At 34.9% G+C, this 21,340-nt stretch overlaps 1 protein-coding gene and 1 long non-coding RNA gene across 2 annotated transcripts; one reads left to right on the forward strand and one right to left on the reverse strand.

The window, feature by feature from the left end:
* Window positions 1–2,886: 2,886 nt before the first annotated feature.
* On the forward strand, window positions 2,887–8,171 carry LOC106619950 (transmembrane protein 135). Its single transcript, XM_070108971.1, has 6 exons — window positions 2,887–2,923; window positions 3,356–3,546; window positions 3,638–4,426; window positions 6,072–6,212; window positions 6,768–6,934; window positions 8,011–8,171. The coding sequence occupies exons 2-6, from the start codon at window positions 3,394–3,396 to the stop codon at window positions 8,144–8,146; spliced, it is 1,386 nt and encodes a 461-aa protein (XP_069965072.1). The 5' UTR covers window positions 2,887–2,923; window positions 3,356–3,393; the 3' UTR covers window positions 8,147–8,171.
* Window positions 8,172–16,930: 8,759 nt separating this feature from the next.
* LOC138857174 (uncharacterized) lies at window positions 16,931–17,827 on the reverse strand. Its single transcript, XR_011396193.1, has 2 exons — window positions 17,464–17,827; window positions 16,931–17,254 (listed from the first exon to the last, which is right to left on the reverse strand). It is a non-coding gene; the product is annotated as an uncharacterized lncRNA (long non-coding RNA).
* Between the last annotated feature and the right edge of the window lie 3,513 nt (window positions 17,828–21,340).

The raw sequence follows: 21,340 nt of genomic DNA on the forward strand, positions 1-21,340 counted from the left end.
GCGGCAGAGTTTTGAATATTTTTCTGTTTATCTTTGAAAATTTCACAAAATCTTTGTAACATACATATGTAACTTTGGAATAATAAAAAGTTTATATAATAATAATTTATATGAACTAAAATTTATTAAAAATTGGCCGTTTTGGGTCCACGAAACCCATCTAACACATTAAGAACAGTATCAGTTCTATAAACTGGGCACTCAACTTTAAAGCACAAGTCAATATATGTACATATGCATAAAAATATATACATATGTATATACAATTGTTAAAAGAAGTACAAGTCTGTATGAAATTTATACGTATGTATGTTTGAACGGTCATTCGCAAGAATATATGAAGATTCTCATATAACTGTTAAAATATGGCATTTCGCGAATAATAATCATATATGAAAATCTAATTGCTATTACTACATATTTATATATAATATATTATATTACACATATAATTGCTATATGAATTATAACTATCTAGGTTAATTAATATCAGCAGCGTATTTTCAATTCAAAAACTTATCAAATTTCAAAACATTGTAAAAAATATACATATATGTATATGTACCTATTAGATTACAGAATTTATTTCCAAAGACCAAAGAAAAACTCAGTATGTTGGAGTACCAAATGTCTGCCATTTTAAAAGTAAATAATTCGATAAACGAATTTTTTAACGAAGTATTTTCCCATCTTTCCTTAATATTGAACTAAACTGCTTGTCTTGACATAGGTCAAGAATCGTTAAATATATTAACTAAAACCAAACGCGATAAAGCAGTTGACACTTTTGTAAGAGGTTTGAATGGCAAACTACCAAAACTAATTGGAATAAATGAGCCAACTGACCCACCTCAATCACTCCAGTTGTACATGAAATTACAAAATCAAAATTTCAGTACACAATATTCGAAGCAACCTTTTTATCCAAATCTTGCCTACATTCCCCAACCAATGCGTCGCATACAAAACTTAGGACAACCAGCAGCATTCAAAAATATGCAATACCAAATTCCCCAAAATCATAATTATCAAAATAATTTTGTCAATCCAATACAATACAATACAAAAATGTGTCTGCTTACCCTTCGAAACAATTACCAATGCCCAAACAATTTAATTATACCCGCAAAGACCTATACAACCGAAACCACCAATTCCGATGGAATTATACGAATAACATAAGACTAGAAATATTAATTACATGAACAGACCGAACAATTGAAGGAAAACGACCAATTCCATCTTCAGATCAAGTACACCAACCATTTAAACAACACAGAATTAATCACATAGAACCCGCAGACAATATTTTAAGCGACACTCAACAGCAAATAAAAGAAGACCATATATACTTCCCGATATACTTCTTAAGACGACATGACAGAGAGAGAGACAATTGAATTTTTAGATATCCATTTTTTAGGCCCTACTTTCAGTGCAAAGATAGTAACGGAGAAATTTTAAAATTCCTAAAAATACAGATTCAAATAAAAATTATATAATTCGTATAGAAACAATGTTGAATTACCTCGCTTCTAACTTTAACAATTAATATCATAACTTGTTAATATGATACTATTTTAATGAACATCACTGTAATTACATTTCTGCTTTCGATAGAACAATGCATAATGGTTTAGTCATACATGTATCGCATAGCTTCTTTATACTTAAACGCAATCTTTCAATTTTTCCTTGTAGCAATTACTAAGCTAAGAGACAAGAGTATAGCTCCAGCAACTATAATTGCCAATCCCACGACTGTCGGGTCTACCGGAACGGACTCGGATTTTTATCCGACAATGGACTGTCAACTCGGTAGCATTGCTCCAAATTACTGCTGGATTGTTCTTTACCGCTAAAACAACGACAACAATAGCAACAATGATCCCATTTAGTGACTAACAGAAAGTCTTAAGTTTATTTTCTATATCTCCCAACTTTCTACATGCACTGCATCATCCGGTTTTAATTCATTGACTTCAGCTGATCTTTAGAGCTTACACGCATACATCCATTCGTAGCGGCTTTTAAGCCTTATTGTTTCTCAAAACAAATTGAATGCTTATTAAATAATGTTTAAATAAAAATTATGACACTGCTGTTGCTTGGCGCTTCGCTCAAATTCAAAGCAATGAAATAAAAAACTTTGAAATATAAATTACATACAGCAAAGGTGTTTTATTAAAAAACAAACACCAATAACTTCTGTCGACAAGCTATTATTTAATTGCTTCTTCTCGCCCCAATGCGATCAACGAGGGAAGTGTGTGGGTGCTGTAGACGCTTGATAAAGTTCTAAGTGCTCAGGTAAACTTACTTGGCGCTGCTCACTTAACGATTTCTGTAACCACTTAGTGATTCAAGACGACTCAAGTAAGTCATTGTCTCTCAGATTTTAAGGATATCATAAGCTAAGCCTTATACCAGTTCGCTAACAATTTAATACATACATAATATGCCATACATGGAATAAGTATGAGGATGAGGAAAAGAAATTTCGTTATTGTAGAAGAATAAAACATAGAACAGTAAAGTGACCTAGATTGAACTCTCGCGGGTTGTTTTGTGTAACTGCGAGTCTGTCACGGTTATCGTGGTAACGAGTAGACAGCTAGAGCCCTTCAAAGTGCGTTGTGGAACCCTATCAATCAGGTATAGCAAAAGTCTGAATAGCTTAGCCAAAGTGCCAAAAGTGGTTTGCGGAATTTAAAAGTGGCGATTTTCGCTTGAAAAACGAAAAACGTCGTGGGCGGCCAAAAATGTTTGAAGACGATAGATAATTTGACTCGGCTTTCTTACAATTGATTTAGGGTTATCATAAGGCCTAGCAGCTGGTCTGCTGCAAAAGGGCTGTGAGATTGTGACAACAAAACGCGCTGCTCGAAACACGCCCCTGTTAATAGTGATAAAGTGTAGCAAAGTTCAGTATACAGTGTTAAAATAGAACAACAGTTAGTATACAATTGCATATGTGTTTGTTATTGTTGCTTTAAAATAAATAAATAGTGAATTTTTGTGAAATTGGCTCAATATAGCTGCATAAAAGTGGATATATACATTGGCTAACCCAATAAATACAATAGTATTCGTTTTATTTTTTGGAAATTTTTCGAAATTCCTTTTTGTTTTGGGACAAATTTTTTATTTTTAAACAAATTAATAAAATAAGAATGCATTTCAAAAGGGGTGTATTTGGAAGCGCCAAAGCTATAAAATTTCTCCAATAAAAACCGTAAACTTCTTACATCGATCTGCCCTTTGACCTCTATAACCGAGTTGTAAATTAAAACTAACCTCGAAATGCTTACTTATACAAGTTTTGCAAAACAAACAATTCACTTCTCCATTACAGCTGTGAGTTCACGACTCCACTAATACACACTTGCAATCATGACGAACGCCCTTAGTCGCATCCTGACGCCTGTTGACTGCACCTGCAAAGATTTCAATCATCCATGGACGGATAGCTGTGCAAATGCATCAGCGGGCATCTTACTGGGCGCAATACCATACAGCTTGCGCATCTACACATTTGTCTATGCGGTAAGCGCCTAAAACATATATCGTTATAATATCGTTTACAAATTTTTATTTTTTATTTCATCGTTTCCTTTGTTTTTTGTTCTTATTACAGTTATCACTCATAATGCGCCATCGCATACCAAACCTTACCGACCTTAAACGCACCCTACTCGGCATATTGCAATCGTCCGCCTTCCTCGCCTCCAATAGCTATTCATTCATTATGTTTAATTGCCTGTTACGTAAATTAATCGGTCACTATTATTGTGCCACTGTTGCTTTCGTACCCTGTTTTATCTCCAGTTTTGCGTCGATACTGGTCGAACGACCAGCACGTCGTCCTCTGTTAACACTGTACGTAGCGAATTTGGCTACGGAGACGCTCTGGCAAATGGCCGAGGTACGCGGTTATGTGCGTTCGATACCACAAGGACAAGCTCTAATCTTCGGCATTAGCATATCAACACTATTGTATCTCTATCGTTTAGGTCTCCATAAGACGGCGTGTAAAGATTCATTATTCAATATATTACGTTTCTTTGTCGGTAAAACGGAAGAAGGACCGATCGTGCCGAAAGAGCCGGAGGCGCCTACACCGCAACGATCGCGTGCACCACTCGATTTCCGAAGCATAAATGTATTGGTCCAGCTGTATGCACGCTTTTTAGATGCGGCGAAGAGTCGACACCCCTCATGTCCACATCGTGCTAATTGTTGGCAGTATGCGTTTGTGGGTGGTATCAAGCCTTTCGTCGGCGGTGTGGGTCTGCAAGTGGCATTGCGTTTAATTAGGAATTTAAAGAAAATTGTACAACTGAAATTCGATGTGCGGAAGTCTATATTTAATAAGCAGACACTGGATTTGGGAATATTATTGGGTTGCTTCTCATTCATATACAAGGTAAGTAGTGGTGGGTGTTGAAAATATCAGATATTACGTTTACCATGAAGTTTATAACACCCAGAAGCAAACGTCACAGCCCATATAAAATATAAAGTCAAACCTGAGTAAGAGAGAACTGGGTACGCGAGAAAACTCTATGAGTGAGAATAATTCTCAGGTCCCGAATTTTGACCTCTGAAAAACCTCTATGAGTGACAGTCGTTTTTCCCACTCTGACCTCTATAACTGAGAAGCTCTTTTGTATTTACCTCTATAATTTTTAACTTCCCGCTAAGAAAATGGAAAATTTTCTAAAAATCGGGAAGATATTGGTTTCACCCCATTTTGCAAAAATCGAGTTCTCAACAGATCTCGACGTTTTGAGGGTCGAGGAAGCTTCCCCGAACATTTCTACGATGATGTCCGTATGTCTGTATGTATGTGTGGATGTATGTGCGTGTGTGTGGATGTATGTGACCCTCTTATAACTTTTAAACGGCTCAACCGATTTGAATAAACTAAACGGCATTCCAAAGGGTTTCAGTGCACTTGAATTTCGTGTGAGTTTGGACCCAATCGGACCAGTAGATTTTGAGAAATCTCAAAAATAAAAATTTTGAAAAATCGTTTTTTTCGAATTTCTTCCAAACGACTTGACCGATCAACACCAAAAACTAATCAGTTTGAAAAAACACATCGTTTGCCGCAAACCGGGTCAAAATCGGTTGATTTACTTGCGAGATATTGAAAACGAAAAATTTCGAAGAGCTCAAAAGCAGTTAAAAAAGCGAAATTTGAACGTTAGCGTATGAAATTAGCGGGAAGTTGCAGGGATGGCCCTTGAGGCCAACCGTTTTCCACATTTTTTTTTGTATGACTTTTTTTTTTTTTTTTGTATGACTCATTCTTTTCCTTCAGAAATCAGGAACTATGTTGTTTTCTTGTAATTTAGAGAAATAATATTTAACTGTATTAACTTATTTGTCATGTTCAGCATAGTTCATATATATAATTTTCAACGAACAGTACAGCTCTTACAACAACTTATAATGTCTAAACGATAAATCAACGTGTAGTCGTTTTAGTGATAAACCTCTATAAGCGAGAAAAAAATCATGGTCCCTTAAACTCTCTCTTAACCAGGTTTAACTGAATATGTAAATGCTCAGCATGATAAACTGAGTCGATTTAGCCATGTCCGTTGGTCTGTCTTTATATACGCGAACTAGTTCCTCAGTTTTTGAGAACGCTTTGAAGTTTTGCACACAGGACTTTTCTCCCCAAGAAGTTGCTCATGTGTCAAAAACGCCGATATCGGCCGATCAAAATCGAGACTTTGTATGAAAAACTTTTTTATTTGGCAAGATGTCATCAAGAAATTCCGCATTGATAATTGTCCAAACAGCAATATAATTAGAAAAAATATTTCAGATCGAATTTCTAAGGCATATTGTACATAGTCATACGAACTAATCGATCAAAATCTAGTTGTTGTTCAGTTTTAACTGACTTCCAATCCAAGCCAACGAAAAGAGATCATTAATCTTAATTAACTCTATAATTTTATAAAAATAAACATACGTTTATTACCCCTCATACTATTAAATTGTGTTCGCATTAGTTAAAATATAATTTTTGATTTTATTGCATTCTACATGTTCAGGGTGTTTCGTGTACCTTGCGGCATAGCTTTGGACGGGATGATCCACGCTTCGCCATACCAGCTGGTCTGTTGGCCAGCGTGTCCTTCATTAAATATCCCGATGTAACGGTGGCATTGTATGTTATGTGGAAAGCATTGCAAGTAAGTATATAAGCCAATTAGAAATAAAGGTATTCCAAAAAACTTCTGCAAGAATGTAAGACATTACTTAAATTTCTATTTCTATTTATTTTTACGGATATAGTTCATACATTTTTAGCAGCACTCATAATACCTTAAACGAAATATTCTCGCCAAATATTATTCATATAACTTAAAAATAAATAAAGCCTAAAAATCCCTAATGAACCGATTTCATTCATTTTCGGTAGCTATTAAGGGTGGTATTGCGATTATTATTATGTTGGGTATATAAGGGTTTAGTGGATATATGGAGCTATTACGAAAATATTTGATATTTATTACAAATGTTATTAAATGAAAAGTAGGTATCGTTGATACCGAATTTGATCATTTTCAAATAAAAAAGTGTCAAGAGAAACCTTGTTCACCATTTGATTCTGATCGGATCGAATTGGGTGGCTACATAGTAAAACATGTGTACTTCATTAAAAATATAGCTACATTTAAATAATGTAAATATCTGATGAGTTCTCCAAATAAAATTTAATATACTCATATTTTTCTCCCCAATAGATAAACTACAATTTAGGCATTAAGGAAGGCATTCTTCCGCATGTATCCGGCTTTACGCTATTCTTGTATTCCTTCTGTACGGCTGTACTCTTTCATGCAGGCATTCTCGAACCGAAGACCATACGACCGAGCTACTTTAAATTTCTACATGAGATTTTCGGAGAAAGGTAAGTATAAACCAAAGAATAGTAAATAAAGTTTATTAATAGAAAACTCAATAGAATATAAATTTTTAAAAACAAAAACATATCTCCATAAAATACCATATGTTAACATAACTTAAGTCGATTCCTGCTATTGTAGACATTTTAGTTGTTTAGTTTCAAAGGTCCATTAGTTAAGTATTATTTAAGGTCGCGTGTCGAATAAATTGGTAAATTAAAGCTATTTTGACATATTACAAAAGCATATTATGATATATTTGTCATATAGGAGAAATACCACTATAATAACAGCCTAATTAATATATATTATTGACGTAACTGAATGATTTAGATTTATGGGCAATATAAATATCAATACAATGCGTTGATAAGCGCCCCAAACAATACGAGCTATTTGCAAGTATTTATTTGGATACCAGTGGCAGTGTGTCTGGGTCCACACTACCATCTTGGTATGATTCGAGGCCGACCTAAAACCTCTTCCGTGTTCGGGTACGGAGCCCAGTTGCTTGTGCAACTTCTTTTTTCGAACTGAAAATTCAGTTCTTCCAGCATTTAGGTTTAAACCACAGCCACCACGATACTCCCCAAAGGGCCGAACCCAATGAGCAGATTGAACCGAAGTCCAAGGGCTTCCTGCTCCCCGTGGTACCGGAAAGAACTTCAAATGTCTTTTTATTCGCTTTTTCATTTAAAGTGTTTATAATATCAGTTCAAGCTGAGTATTATAGCACTATTCCTAAACATACTATGCTGATATAACTGAGCAAGGTACATAATAACAGTCATAGTGCATATTGGCTTTTAGTCGCCTCTTACGACAGGCATATTCTATCTCCTGCCCGCAGGGGTATACAAACTGAACAGTCAAATACATTTAATTTAATAAACTGATCGAAGTCCCTTACAATGACTTTGTTAAATTATTTGATATTAGTTTCAAAATTTTCGTTTTCATATTGAGGATATACTCTTGAATTAACTGTATTTATACTTGTATTAATTACATAATAGATTTCAATGTCATGTTCAATGTAATAGATACTCATATCCTTAATTCATAATTCAATATCTTTTAGATTTAACCGCTTCAATTTGGAACCCTTCAATATATATGGTCAAAATGCGAGCGAACAGATGAAAGAGGTTTCTCGACAGCTAAATCTTGTTAATAAATCACCATTGCCAAAGTTCTCACTTGCCTCATGGAAATAATATATACAAATAAATAATATAAATTTGTATTTAGAATTTGTTTGCATTTTCAAGCGCTTGGCTTGAAGTTTGTTGGCTAATTTTTGCTTAATTTTAAGCCGGTGTTTGGAAGAAATAAATTTTGTATGATTATATTATTTAATGAATATAAGTCAAATATTAGTATATTTATTTTTTTTTATACACAGCACGCTTATACATTGCTGTTTTTAAAAGCATTGAACTATTAAAAATAATTATTTTGAAGACAGGAAAAAATTAGTCCGCTGGATACAAATACATATATAAACCGATATAACAGTGAATTCTGTTCGAAAATAATTCACTTAACCTAATTGCTTTCTTAATTACTTTAATTGTTTATTATCAATAGTATATATTTATTAAAAGAGAACAAAACAGTAATATTTCAAGGACAGAAAAAAATGTTTAATATATAATTATTTGACTGAGAAGTTTTGTTGATTTCTAACATAGAACCAAGCAGTGATTCAAATTGCGAAAGATTACATAAACCAATTATTTTAATATTTTTGTAATGATTTTTAATTGCATTAAAAAATTAACTAATTGAAACATTTATACTAATTTTTATAAAATGTTATTATTTTTAAATAACCAGTAGTACTCAATGCGAAATAAAAAAAATTATATATTTTTTTCTCTAATTTATTTATTTTTGCAAAATAATTAAGGTTCTCTCTCGCACTCTCACTCTCTTCTCTCCCTCTCTGTTTGTATTGCATAGATTTTGCCAGAAAAAAAGTATTGCAATATTTTTATACAAAAGGTGGCTATATAAACTTTATTTATAACTAAAAAATTTCCCAAAATTTTTACACTTTATTTATATTGTTTACTATAAATATGTATACACTAGTATATGTATATTTTTTTGTACAGCGAATTTTCTTTGACTTTTGGCAGTTTACTGGCTTTCAATTTTTTTTTTATGTTTTTTTTTTGTAAAATAGCTCTAGTAATAATAACTACAACAAAAAACAAAAATAAAATTTAGATATTTAAAAATATTTATATACACATTATAAATAAACTAAATAAATATTTACAACAAAAATTTAATTGTATCTACATATGCTTATGCACATATATACATATATCAATTTTTGGACAAAAAACTAAATTTTTTAATATCTGAATCTCGATAAAAAATTTTTTGGACGGTCTTTTTTTAAGCGATTGACAAATAGTGTGGGATCCAACCTGAACAAATGTATTGCCAATCAAATGTGTATGCAATATTGAATTGCTGAACACTAATATATAATTGTCTATATATCACGATATGTCGCATGAGATGAATATTTTGAGTTACTGTAAATAACACAAATATGTCGTATATCTCGTATGTCAAAACGTTGATTATATATAACATCAAAAATATCAAAGTTTACGATAAAGTTATGATTTGCCAGATTGCAACACTAGGCTTTCCAAATCTCGAAATATAAAAGTACCTACGTACTATGTTTGCCAATGTTATCTCGCCATCCGGATGATGTCCACCGTTATACAATCGTAAACTAAAAATGGTTCTACTAAAAATTTCATAGACGGGTTAAATATAAAGATCTGTACTCTTCTCGCTAAACCTATACAAAGGGAGTCATTGTCATTTAGATTCATCTCCATGATTTCTTGTAGAGCTGTTAGTCTCAATATAATTAAAATGCACCGGGTGCAGTAAACGTTTTGTGGTGTATTTAAACTAGAACCTGCGGTTACTTGCTGGTTGCATTCTGCTGTTAGACTACAAATATACCGCCCAATTAATGACGGATTTTTAAAGAGAAATAGTCAAAAGTACAAACGAGTTTCGACTTTGCCTGCCGAAGTATGAACCTTATTAGAATAAATCCAAACTTTTTCACGTCGGATTTTCTTGGTTGTAACTCAACTTTCAATACAGACATATTTTCTAAACAATAAATACTTCACGACAACTTTTACTCTCAGCTCATTTCGTTTTTCATTCATCAATCAGAAAAACACTAATTTACTCTTCCAGAATTGATTTTTTTCAACTAATATATTGGGAGACAATGCTAAGTATAATATAGATTATTGACCCAGCGAAGAGTACACGAAGTGTTTGCGAAAATATTGTTCATTCTCTCTTTGCTTTCAGAAATTCAAAGAAATAATTGTCCGACAGACAAATCTAAGCGGCTTAAAAATTCTGGAACCACTTACTTGATATAGAGCACCAACTCTAACATGCTTTTTAGTCGAAGTCTGCTTGGCTTACTAAAAAATAGGTATAAATGCCTAACAAGCCGACACCGAAGTTTTACGAAATTTTCATATATAAAAATTTTTCCTACAGGGCGTGTATTGCTTGCGTGAGTATTACAATAGCGCTTTTGTCATTTGCCCAGTTTATCCCAAGCAATTTGGTGGGGTTTAAAAAATGAAACATATTTGTAAAACTGGCAACTCCCAACGCTGTTGACTCGCAAACCGCCAACACGCTTGCATACACACGTACACATAGATTTTCATACGCGCATGCCTACTCACACCAACTGATGCAACTCATGGCCACTTATCATTTTTATGCGCTATTGTGGGATTTAATTCGAACGACAGCCAACAGCCGCCGACAGCTACCGCAACATTGGGCGCTCGTATATCAATGCTTAATCCGGTAATAGTGCCACTTGGGCAATAACAACAATGACTCAAATAAAAAAATACCATTTTAAAATATACAAATACAACAACAAAAAAATAAGAAAATTTATAATAACAACAACAACAACAACTTGTGATATACGCAACGCCATTCATTTTCATGCATTTGAGACAAATTATGGTTGACTTGCAAGGACGCCAGAAAAAAAAAGCAAGTAGAAACGTTGAAATATAATAAAATTTTTAAAGAATATAAATTTTAGCCTTAAAAGCTTTTGAAAAGCACAGCATGTCTTAAAATATGTATGCAAATTAATTCTAGAAAACAATTCCATCCATTTTGGACGCACGCAATTGACTCGCTAAAGCGTTTTTTGCGGCTATCTGCCGCTCAATGCTGAGCTATTAAATGGCAGTTGTCTGAAGAAGTTACTTAGTTAGGCTCAGTAATAAATTCATTTGACGCACAAAAGCACTGCAGTTGAATGGCGTACGCCAAAAGTGTCATGTAGCTTCCGTTTATGATATATTTTTATACACTTCTACCCTCCTCAACACACACCCCACAGAAATTGCATGCTAATATTTTAAGCAGCAATTTCGTTCATCTTATGCTGAATTAATAAAGTGACGGGTCGTTGGACTTGCAAGTTTTTCAGTGTATTTCTGGCAAATAGTAATTCATGGAATCCGCGTTTAAGGATGTAAAGGGAACACGGCGGCAGTGGAAGTTTTGAAGGCAAACTATTTAGTTTTGAAAGATTTTAACGTGGCATCTGCAGGCGGTAGCAATTTTAAGAACAATAATACCAAGTGGAAGACTTGAACAACTTGAAAAATGTAGAAACGACCCGCATGCCGATATGGACAGATCCAAAACAGATACAGGTAAAACAGTTAATCAAGAAGAAAACTATCTCAAATTTGCCTACCAAAGCAGACGACGCATATCGATCATTCAATAATTGCAAAGAAATTAGCTTGTTCCTGTTGGCACTCTATGGAAGAGACTGTAGGAACATTATTGAAATACTCACTGGTCACAGTTTGATGGCGGCAGCCGCCTGCAGCTTGGGGCTGACAGACACCGGAAGAGGTATCGTAAGTGAGGCCACAGAGTCTGTTGAAATTCTTACAGACAAGGTATATAACGAATGTGACAAAACCTATTGAAGAGTTCAGAACTACGCCACGAACTGTACCCACCTCGAGCTTAATTTCAAAATATAACAAATTGGCTTGAAAACACTTATTTTGAAGAGGAAAAAACATTTATATAAATTAATTATGTATGATGAAAAATAGACCAATTTATGAAATACTATGATCTCCACGATGTCACTGTCTTAACGAGCGATACTCGTAATAAAAGAAATTAATTAACTGTTTCGTATATTCTCATTGGGTCTAACTTGTATTTTATCATTTCGTTAAATTTATACTTATTTTCTTCATTCTCAAGTAAACAGTTCACCACTCTTTACCCCACAAAGAGTTTCGACTGCACGCTTATTAGATCAGTATTTTCCATAATGGAATATAATTTATGCTTTGTAATTGTTTACATCGCACTTAGTAAGTGAAAGAAAAGGCTACAGACGAACGTGGCGTTGCTCGATGAGCCCGTAAGCGGGATGTAGTTAGACGAATGGGAGAGTGAGATACATAGCATTGCTGGGGAAGAGCATCAGGCAAACAATGGATGAATGCAATTTCTTGCTATTTTTCATTGTTCATGCCTTCATATGATTTGCATAATTTTCTTGTTTACAATTTGTGCAGAAAGGAAGAAGAAGCATAACAATCAGAACAACAACAGCAGTGGCAAACATAAAGACAGTAAGCCGGACGGTTGCAAGAATAAATGAATGAATGAATCAAGCAACAACTGAATGCTGTAATGAACGATGCAACAAGACGCCTGGCAACTATCAGCACATTTGTTGCTGTTATTGTTGTCGTCCTTGCCACATGCGATGTTGTTGTCAAGACTAGCGAATGACTTCAAAGTAGTTACAAAGGCGCTGCGACATAAAAACAAGTGTGATGACAATCATACCAACAACAATAATAACAAAATGCAGAGAAATGAAGAGCAAAATAAGAATTGTAGCTGCTTTTAAGATGTGCGCTCATTATGAGGCGAGATCGAAAAGTTCAGTGACAACGAATAAATATAATTTTTCAAAATATAATATTATGTGGATCTATCTTCTTTCAGCTAGCTAACACCAAATCACAAATACAATGAACCTGAGCACAAATATCATCGTTTTCGAATGACGTGGACCTAATCCGCCAATCCATTCGAGTTCACAGAATGATATTGATGTCGTTTACAGCTCGTTCAGCTCTTAACTACAATGGGCTTTACGATCTAAAAAAATTATTAATTCCTATAAAGTTTCATTATATTTTTGCATTTTATTTATTATTGTTTTTTTTGGCATAGCTATAATTATCCGATTTGTGTGTTTTGAGGGTAATTTCGTAATATCACTCTCTTATTAGCATAAAACTGGGACAGTCGATTTTCTCAAGCTTCTCCTAAGGCGAATTTTTCACCAGCAAACTTGATGACAAGTTAAAAACTAAAATGTGGATACATAAAATTATACCAACCAAGTTATGAGTAGAGCTTCTGGCAATACCCTTTCGATGTGTGTGGCCTGTCATTATCCTGATTAAACACAATTGTCTACAAATTCCTATTGGCCAAAGCTGACCCCTTCTGTGAGATTCCTTATATAGCGAAATCTTCCTAACCGTTAATTCTGGCTTGCCCAACGTTTGCAGCGGCTCACCGCGATTTGAGCACGACCGTTTTTGATTGGCGTTGTAGTAAGTGACCCACTATTCATTACCAGTAACCATTGCTGAAATTGCTTCTTTCAGGCTTTAAAGCCTTAAACGAGGCGATAAAGAACTGATCTAGTTGCCCTACTCGTAGCTCTGCTGAGGCTATGAAAGCATGTTTTTATCCAATGTTTTAAATTAGAAGATGAAGTAAAGGCCTTTGAGAACAACTTCGGTTGACGTGGATACCAATTCGTCTACCAAACGATGATAAAGATTCAGAATGATAAAGAAGCAGTTATTCAAGTTTCGCCAAACTCGTCAATTGGAAAAGAGATTTTATCACCAAGATTCAGAAGCATACGCAAGATGATTTCTTTAATTAAACAAAGTAAGAAAAGAAACTAGAATGCAGAATGTAGAATATAATGTTTGGTGGGAAATATTAGCAAGGCTTAGTGAATATTAGGAATATTGTAATCCATGCAATTAGCCAATGGCCACCATGCAATTAAGGAAAGTCTAACATGAGTCTCTTCAACAGAAAAACACAACAACTTATCGCTTCAATATCGTGTTCTACATTGTTTTGGCAAGATCAAGTAAATTTGAAACACCATTTTATCTAAATCCAAAATAGGAAGAACTCAATAATTATCCCTTTCAACTTTTGGAGCTTCCCTCGTTGCTAGGAATGGTAATAAGAAGAGCAGGTTCACGACAGAGTGAGAAAACAAATCCTATATAAATAGATATTTTTGTTGCTGTTACTATTTTGTAAATGCAAAAACAAAAACATAATCAAATTTCATAATATTCAATTTATATGCACTCTATGCTGGTGGGAGTAACAGCGTAAAAATATGCAGACAGTGGCGCAGGAAAAAAAATTTTAAATGCCATTAACTACCAAACGTTGCATGAAGGAATTACATAAATAACTTTTAAGTGAGATCTTAGTATTGAAGTCCGTTAGTAAGAAAATATTCCAAGCTAAATACAAAAGCTTTGTAATAACTTTGTAACTGCTAAAATTCGTAGAGAGTTGTTGTGTGTAAAGTATCTTCGTAAACAAATCAGGATAGATCAACTTAGAAAAACAGATAATGGCATAGCCACTCACTTTTCATAATAAAGGAAATCTATCACTACAAAAGAGTTCAAAAGTGCTCTCAGGCCTCGTATTTTTATCATATTCTAGTACACCTCTGATTTTTCGCCTCCACTAAGGCATTAGCTGTCACATGCATACAAACATAACTATGGTGCCCTCTCGCGAAATCTTGTAAAGTGATTAATGAGTTGTGTCACACGACGAGTACTACCAAAATGCTGCCATTGCAGCACTTTTTGTTTTTGCTTGTTACTGCTTAGTGTAAATATATTTTTCTCGTGTTTTGTTTCCTGCTTTCTCAATTGCATAGACGTCGCTGTCTCTACTTAGCCCTTTATGTAGTTATGCAAAATGGCGCAGAAAATGGCAGGCAATGACATGAAAGTAGCTCAATTAAAGTGAATACGGTGATTGCTCGCTGACAAGAAGAAACTGTGGTGAATAATGAATGTTGCCGTGCTGTAGTTGTAAGCAGTTGATAGTTCCGTTGAAGTTGGCTGTTTGCCGGTTGTTGGATATTTGTTTGTACGTATAAATGTCAAATTAATAATTTGCTGTACCATTTTTTCATATAGTTGATGTATATAAGTTAGATTGTTGGAAAAGTTGTATTCAAACATCCACAGCTCCCTCCTTCTTTCAACTAAGACAGCTCCAATAAAAATGCTACTCATCGGTCATGTCACCCGCTAAGCTTACAGAACAGATACGTAGCGACCACTGTGCTGATGAGTTGCGAAAACTAGATGCCAGTTTCGGAGCTGAATTAAAGAATGTTTTTCTAAGGGCAGGTACCTTTCTTATGAGCAAACATCTAGTGAATTTATGAAATGAAAAATTTTCTTCATAAAATTCACTGGTCGTTCTAAAACGGAAGTGAAAACTCGGCGACATGCAAATGTAAGGTCCTGAGTTTTCTTTTCACTGGCTCCTAAAGACACATGACTTCAGGTTTGCAACGCTTGGTTGAAGGTTAACTATCAGTTTAACGAGTTGTACGCCCAAGCTAGCTGAACAACTTTCTATTCGAGAGAATACAGTGCTTAGTCGATGAAACTTAAAAATATATTCGTCTTCCAAGATGTACGGTTTCGAGAGCTTATGAAATACAACAAAAATTTATAATATAATAGTTTCTTATATTAAATTGTATTATTTTTGAAATAAATCTTAACTTCCATGAACAATGTCTTTGGTAATAGACATCTAACTTGAAGCACGCTTCAAAGATCGTTGGCCTTTAGTTGAAAGAGGTGGAAAGTTGGCAATGGTATTACCAATAATAATAAGTGCATTTTCGATCACTCTTCCATAGACTAAACTAGGTAGTAAAACTGGGTCTTAACATGAATGAAAACTCTTTTCTGTAAGTAATATGTTTTATTGCAGATATTTTTTCTCCAGTAGGTAGCGTATCGTGAGAGCTGGAGATACTGACGATTTGTTGATTTATGGCTTGACATACATATTTTGAATTTCGTAGTATTCCGCAAATTATCTATCATGTGGTAGGTTACCTAAAACGGCTTCAACTCCATTATACTATTATTATTACCTACTATCCACCAATAGCCAATAGGCTCTCACAACTTTTCTCATAATATTATTACTATACAAACGGCTGAATGCCCAAAAGCACTCAAAACTGCATGTACAAGTATTTTGCTTAGTCTTTTCTTTCTCTGCTTCAGTTTCTAATTTGAATTGAACTCTTTCGTGATTTTGAACACCAGAGTTATTGGTTAAGATAACTTAAAGTGCATGTAGTATATGTTTTTGTAAGACATAATATACCCAACCGCACAAAAATGATTTCCAAAGTAAACCTTAAGGCTTAATACCCGATACCTATCCTCGCCATGCACCTCTTTATTATACATTTTTGTCGCCACTTCAGCGGCCAACTTACTTTTACTTGCCCCAAATCGCCCGTCAAGCTTTTAAGCTATCAACGTCAACTAATTTGCATATTTCTATTTGTACAGGATAAGATACTCGTGGCAGCAGAGTATCAAATGAATTGAAATCAAGTGAAGTTTGCAACATAAACAAAGCTTCTAAAGGCAAGCGAGAAGGGAGGCTAACAGTAAAAGTGGCAGACACTTTATAGAAATGAAATGGTATATACAAGTATGTACTTGTATAACTTGTGTGTATAGTTTTAAACGCAGTTATATAACTCTGCTGCAGGCTTATTAAAAATAAAGAAACACAAGAAAAAATCTTAACTTCGGTTTTATCAAAACTATAATACCCTTCACAAATGCAAAAGATTTCTTACAAGCACTGGATTTTGATCGGCGCCGTTGTCTTGGGCAATAACCCATGTCAAATTTGGTGAAGGTATCTCCTCAAATGAAAAAGTTGTCTATACAACCCTCTGATTCCGATGGTTCCGTTTGTATGGCAGCTACATGCTATAGTGGACCGATATCGGCCGTTGCGATAAATGAGCATTGCAGGTATTAATTTCGATTTTGCACAGATCCCAAATACTTTGTAGGCAATGGTACAATATTTTATACGAAATGCTCGAAGGGTACCTGGAATGAGATGCTCAGGACATGTTTCCGCCTGGCCATATCTCTCTATTATATATAAAAGTTTTCTGCTGCTGTCGAGAATCAACTAACATAAGAGCGAGCTAGCTCGCGCTCGGCGGGGGGCGGACGTAGGCGAGCGAGCGAAGCGAGCGTCCCTGATGGCAGCGGAGGGCACATAGTTTATTATAATTTAAACTTTATTTGATTACTTCTGTGGACAGTCCATCAGTTTTATTTTCTTCTCCATTGTCTTAGTATTTTCGACCACCCTAATTATTTAAATAATCTCTGGTGAATTCGTACCTTTTAGCGTCGCAGATGGTTCGAAATTCATTATCGCAAACTCTCTATCAGCTATAGGCTTCCGATATAGCGTTTTTTTAACAGAAGGGACTGCAATTAGGGTAGCGATATATGGACTGCTACGAAATGCAGAAGAAGTAGGTATTCACTCCTACAGCGGCGCAGCGTTACTGACCGTGTATCACTGCAATTCCAAGGTTTATGCGTTGCTTTATCATCTGACAGTTATACGTCTGTGTTTTCTTTAATGATTTACTGGGGAATAGAGACCATGCTTGCAAACTGTTTTCATTTTGAGTAAATCGCAAGAGCTGTAGCAAGCACACAATAAGATCATTATATATCTGCTTACTGGCAATATCTAGTATCAAAAAATGAATACCAGTGCTTAGATGGGCTTAAGACGTTTCGTCAATACATTAAGGTTTACATACAACAACATTTAACTTAATTCTTAGTACCATTTTTTTTTTTTGCAAAACTTATATTAATATTTTTGATTAATTTATTTATACTTCAGAAAACACAGAGCCACGGCGCTATCGAACCCATGATTATATCCGCTGGTAACGGCTGCACAAATGGATTGTCCGCAACGACAACACCAACACCGTCAGCAAAATCTTGTAGGTAGACATTACGACGCACCGAACCAAGTGGTACAAATTTCACCAAATATGCCGTTAATGCACTGCTTGCATCCAGCAATAACATCACAAAGCCCACAGCGAAGGCCAGCGAATAACATGCGAAGATTTCAAAATGTTTATCACCCATTTGTGGAACAACTATTCAAAAAGACTTGTAAATGAATATTGTTTGTGGAATAAAGCGTCGGTGACAATAACCGAACAGCACATACTGGGTTACAGTGTGAATACAAGGCTTTTTGTTAGAATTCTGCTATCGACAACGGAATGCAAGACAATGTGATAATTGAAAAACAAACAAAACTCAAACAGAATGTGTGATATGTACATAAATGGGAAATATGAGCAATCAAAAAGCATAAGCCGCCACGAGCATTCTCCTCGACTTACAAATTTGATAAGCAATTAGCAGTGTTACCGTTTCGTGAGAAAAAAACTAAAGTAATAATTATAAATTAAAAAAAAAAAATTAAATATATTAGGGTGGGTAAAAAAAAAATTGTTTTTCGCTTGGTACTCTGAAAAATTGGTTGATAAACACCGCTCAGAAAGGCTCTACAAGTATGAGCTCTTAATTGAAACGTGAAGTTCCTTGGACTGACAGTTTTTTTTCTATTACAAAATAGAAAACTTCATTTCTCGCTTCCAACTACTTGAAAAAATATTTATTATGTTCGTTTACCGTTTTCACGTTAACTTAACCGTTTAAAAGATATTAACAGTTGAAGTTTGACTGTTTTAAAACAAATTTGTTTTTTTCCTTTTGAATTTTATAACACAATTAAAAAACATTATTTTAAATTGCGAAGCGCTTAGTCTGCTCCACAAAAATGGTATGTATAATTCAAACAATATTATGAATGAAAAATACAAAAAAAACAACAAAGAGAAAAAAAGAGCTCACTTTATATTTCGAGTATATTAAGTAGATCACAAATCTTTATGAACAAATTTTATCAGCAGGCGACGCTGAAGTCGTGATAGTTATGAAAAATAAAGTTTGAAATAATTTCAAAAATTTTATTTGAAGCGGAATTCACGTACTTATTACAAACAAATTGATTATGTCCCGAAATCGAAATATTTACAGAAAACCCTATTAACCAAAATTATTCATTATAAATTCCGTGGTTGAGATATGATTTGTATTCAGCGAACAAAAAAATTTACTCGATATGTGGCACTACAGTCCATGTATTTCTTATAATTACAATTATTATAATTACTTGTATATACTTTAAGTGCTCTCGATTGATATTTGGAATGGATGAGCATTGATTTGAAGTGATACTCTGCTGGAGATCTTTTGAAAAATCATATTAACTGTTTTAATTCAGCATCAGAAAATTAATTCTAAACAGTGTAAAGGTAAAAAAATAGTATGTCTATGAAGCTTTATGGATAAATATTTCTTTTGAAAGCGTCTTAAATTTCCTTTAGACTTTCGATGTAAAAATATTTTAGTTTCCAGTAGAATTATTAATAACTGTCTATCAATAAGATTGAAAAACAATATAGTATATAACCATATATAACTCGAAACATTTATTTCAGATAAATCTAAAAAAAATCAAAATATGGCAACCCCGCCCACTTACGTACACCCCGGCATTTCAAAAATGTTTGTTACTTACTGACGAATGTTAGTCTACCGAATTGTTCACCAATTCTTTACATTTCACTTTTATCACACTATGCTGATATGGGATTCCACTTGTCAATATATTTATAGTTACACGTGAGTAATGCTCTCAGTTTAGACTAGCTATAGAAGCGGCCCCATCACCACATCCCGCTTGTTGGTATTAAATCTATTGATAAGAACGAGTTTCAGTAAAGAATTATGTGGTTAAATGAAATTCTCTGCTACGCTTTCTTTCGTAGAATAGCTGATAATAAGGAAATGCTTAATAACATTTTTTAAGATGAAATCTATTGCTATGTTTCCAACAATATTGTTGTATAATATTTGCATCAATTTCCACCAAATAAAAAAGAGAAGTCGTCTGGATCTTACACACGTCTGTCACGGAATAGGCCGCTTCTTTATTCAATTCCTTCTTAAATATACATTTTGATGAACGGGATATAGCATCACGCCATATGATACATATTTACATATACATAAGGATAGTTCCCATTTACATTCCCTATGCTAGAGTGAAGTGACTAGTCTAAGAATTCAATGCTAAAAGGAGGACACAATTTTGCTGATCATTCAGCATTCAGCAATCAGCTGACTGGCATTGGTTTGTGTCCTTGCTAATTGTGTACAGGACTGCATTCTAATGTACTTAAATCTTGAACATCCTGCCCGGCTGAACCCTCGCGGTTCAGTAATTCTTCTGCGGGACCTGTTAGGCGGCATAATTTTTGCACCGGTCGCTGACACCGCTGTTTAATAGGAATTCCATCCGATGATCTCTGGTTTGCATTGTACTCTATCGTCACGGTACGTACCAGGCCATCACTGCCCGGGTGAACGTCAATAACGCGTCCCATACGCCAAACCGATGGTGGTAGATTTTCACCACGTATAAGAACGATGTCACCACGCTGCACATTGGGTTCCGCTCTAGTCCATTTATTCCGAGTTTGGAGAGTTTGTAGGTATTCGGATTGCCAGCGACGCCAAAAGTGCTCCAGCATTTTCTGGAGTCGTTGCCAATATCGAAGACGATTTTCTGGAGCTTCAGGTAATGGGGGATCTGGGCGGCAATTAAGTGGACGCCCGATCAGGAAGTCCCCCGGAGTTAGAGCTATCCCACCTTCTGGATCATCATAGAGAGCTATCAGTGGTCTCGAATTCAGACACGCTTCAATGCGAGTCAAGAGAGTGGACAACTCAGTGTAACGCAGCGTCTGGCTGCCCATGACCCGCAGTAGATGCTTTTTAGCCGAACGAACTGCCGCCTCCCATAGACCTCCATGATGAGGTGCGGAGGGGGTTATGAACTTCCAACAGGTACCTTCAGCTGCCAAATGTTGTTGAGCATATGTCGCTACCCAATTTCTTAAGTCCTCCTGCATTTGACGATTCGCGCCTACGAATTGTGTTCCATTATCACTGTATAAAGTGGTGCATATACCTCTCCGACTAATGAAGCGATCGTAAACATCTATAAATGCCTGT

This window comes from Bactrocera oleae, chromosome 2, assembly GCF_042242935.1.
Source record: "Bactrocera oleae isolate idBacOlea1 chromosome 2, idBacOlea1, whole genome shotgun sequence".
NCBI lineage: Eukaryota > Metazoa > Arthropoda > Insecta > Diptera > Tephritidae > Bactrocera > Bactrocera oleae.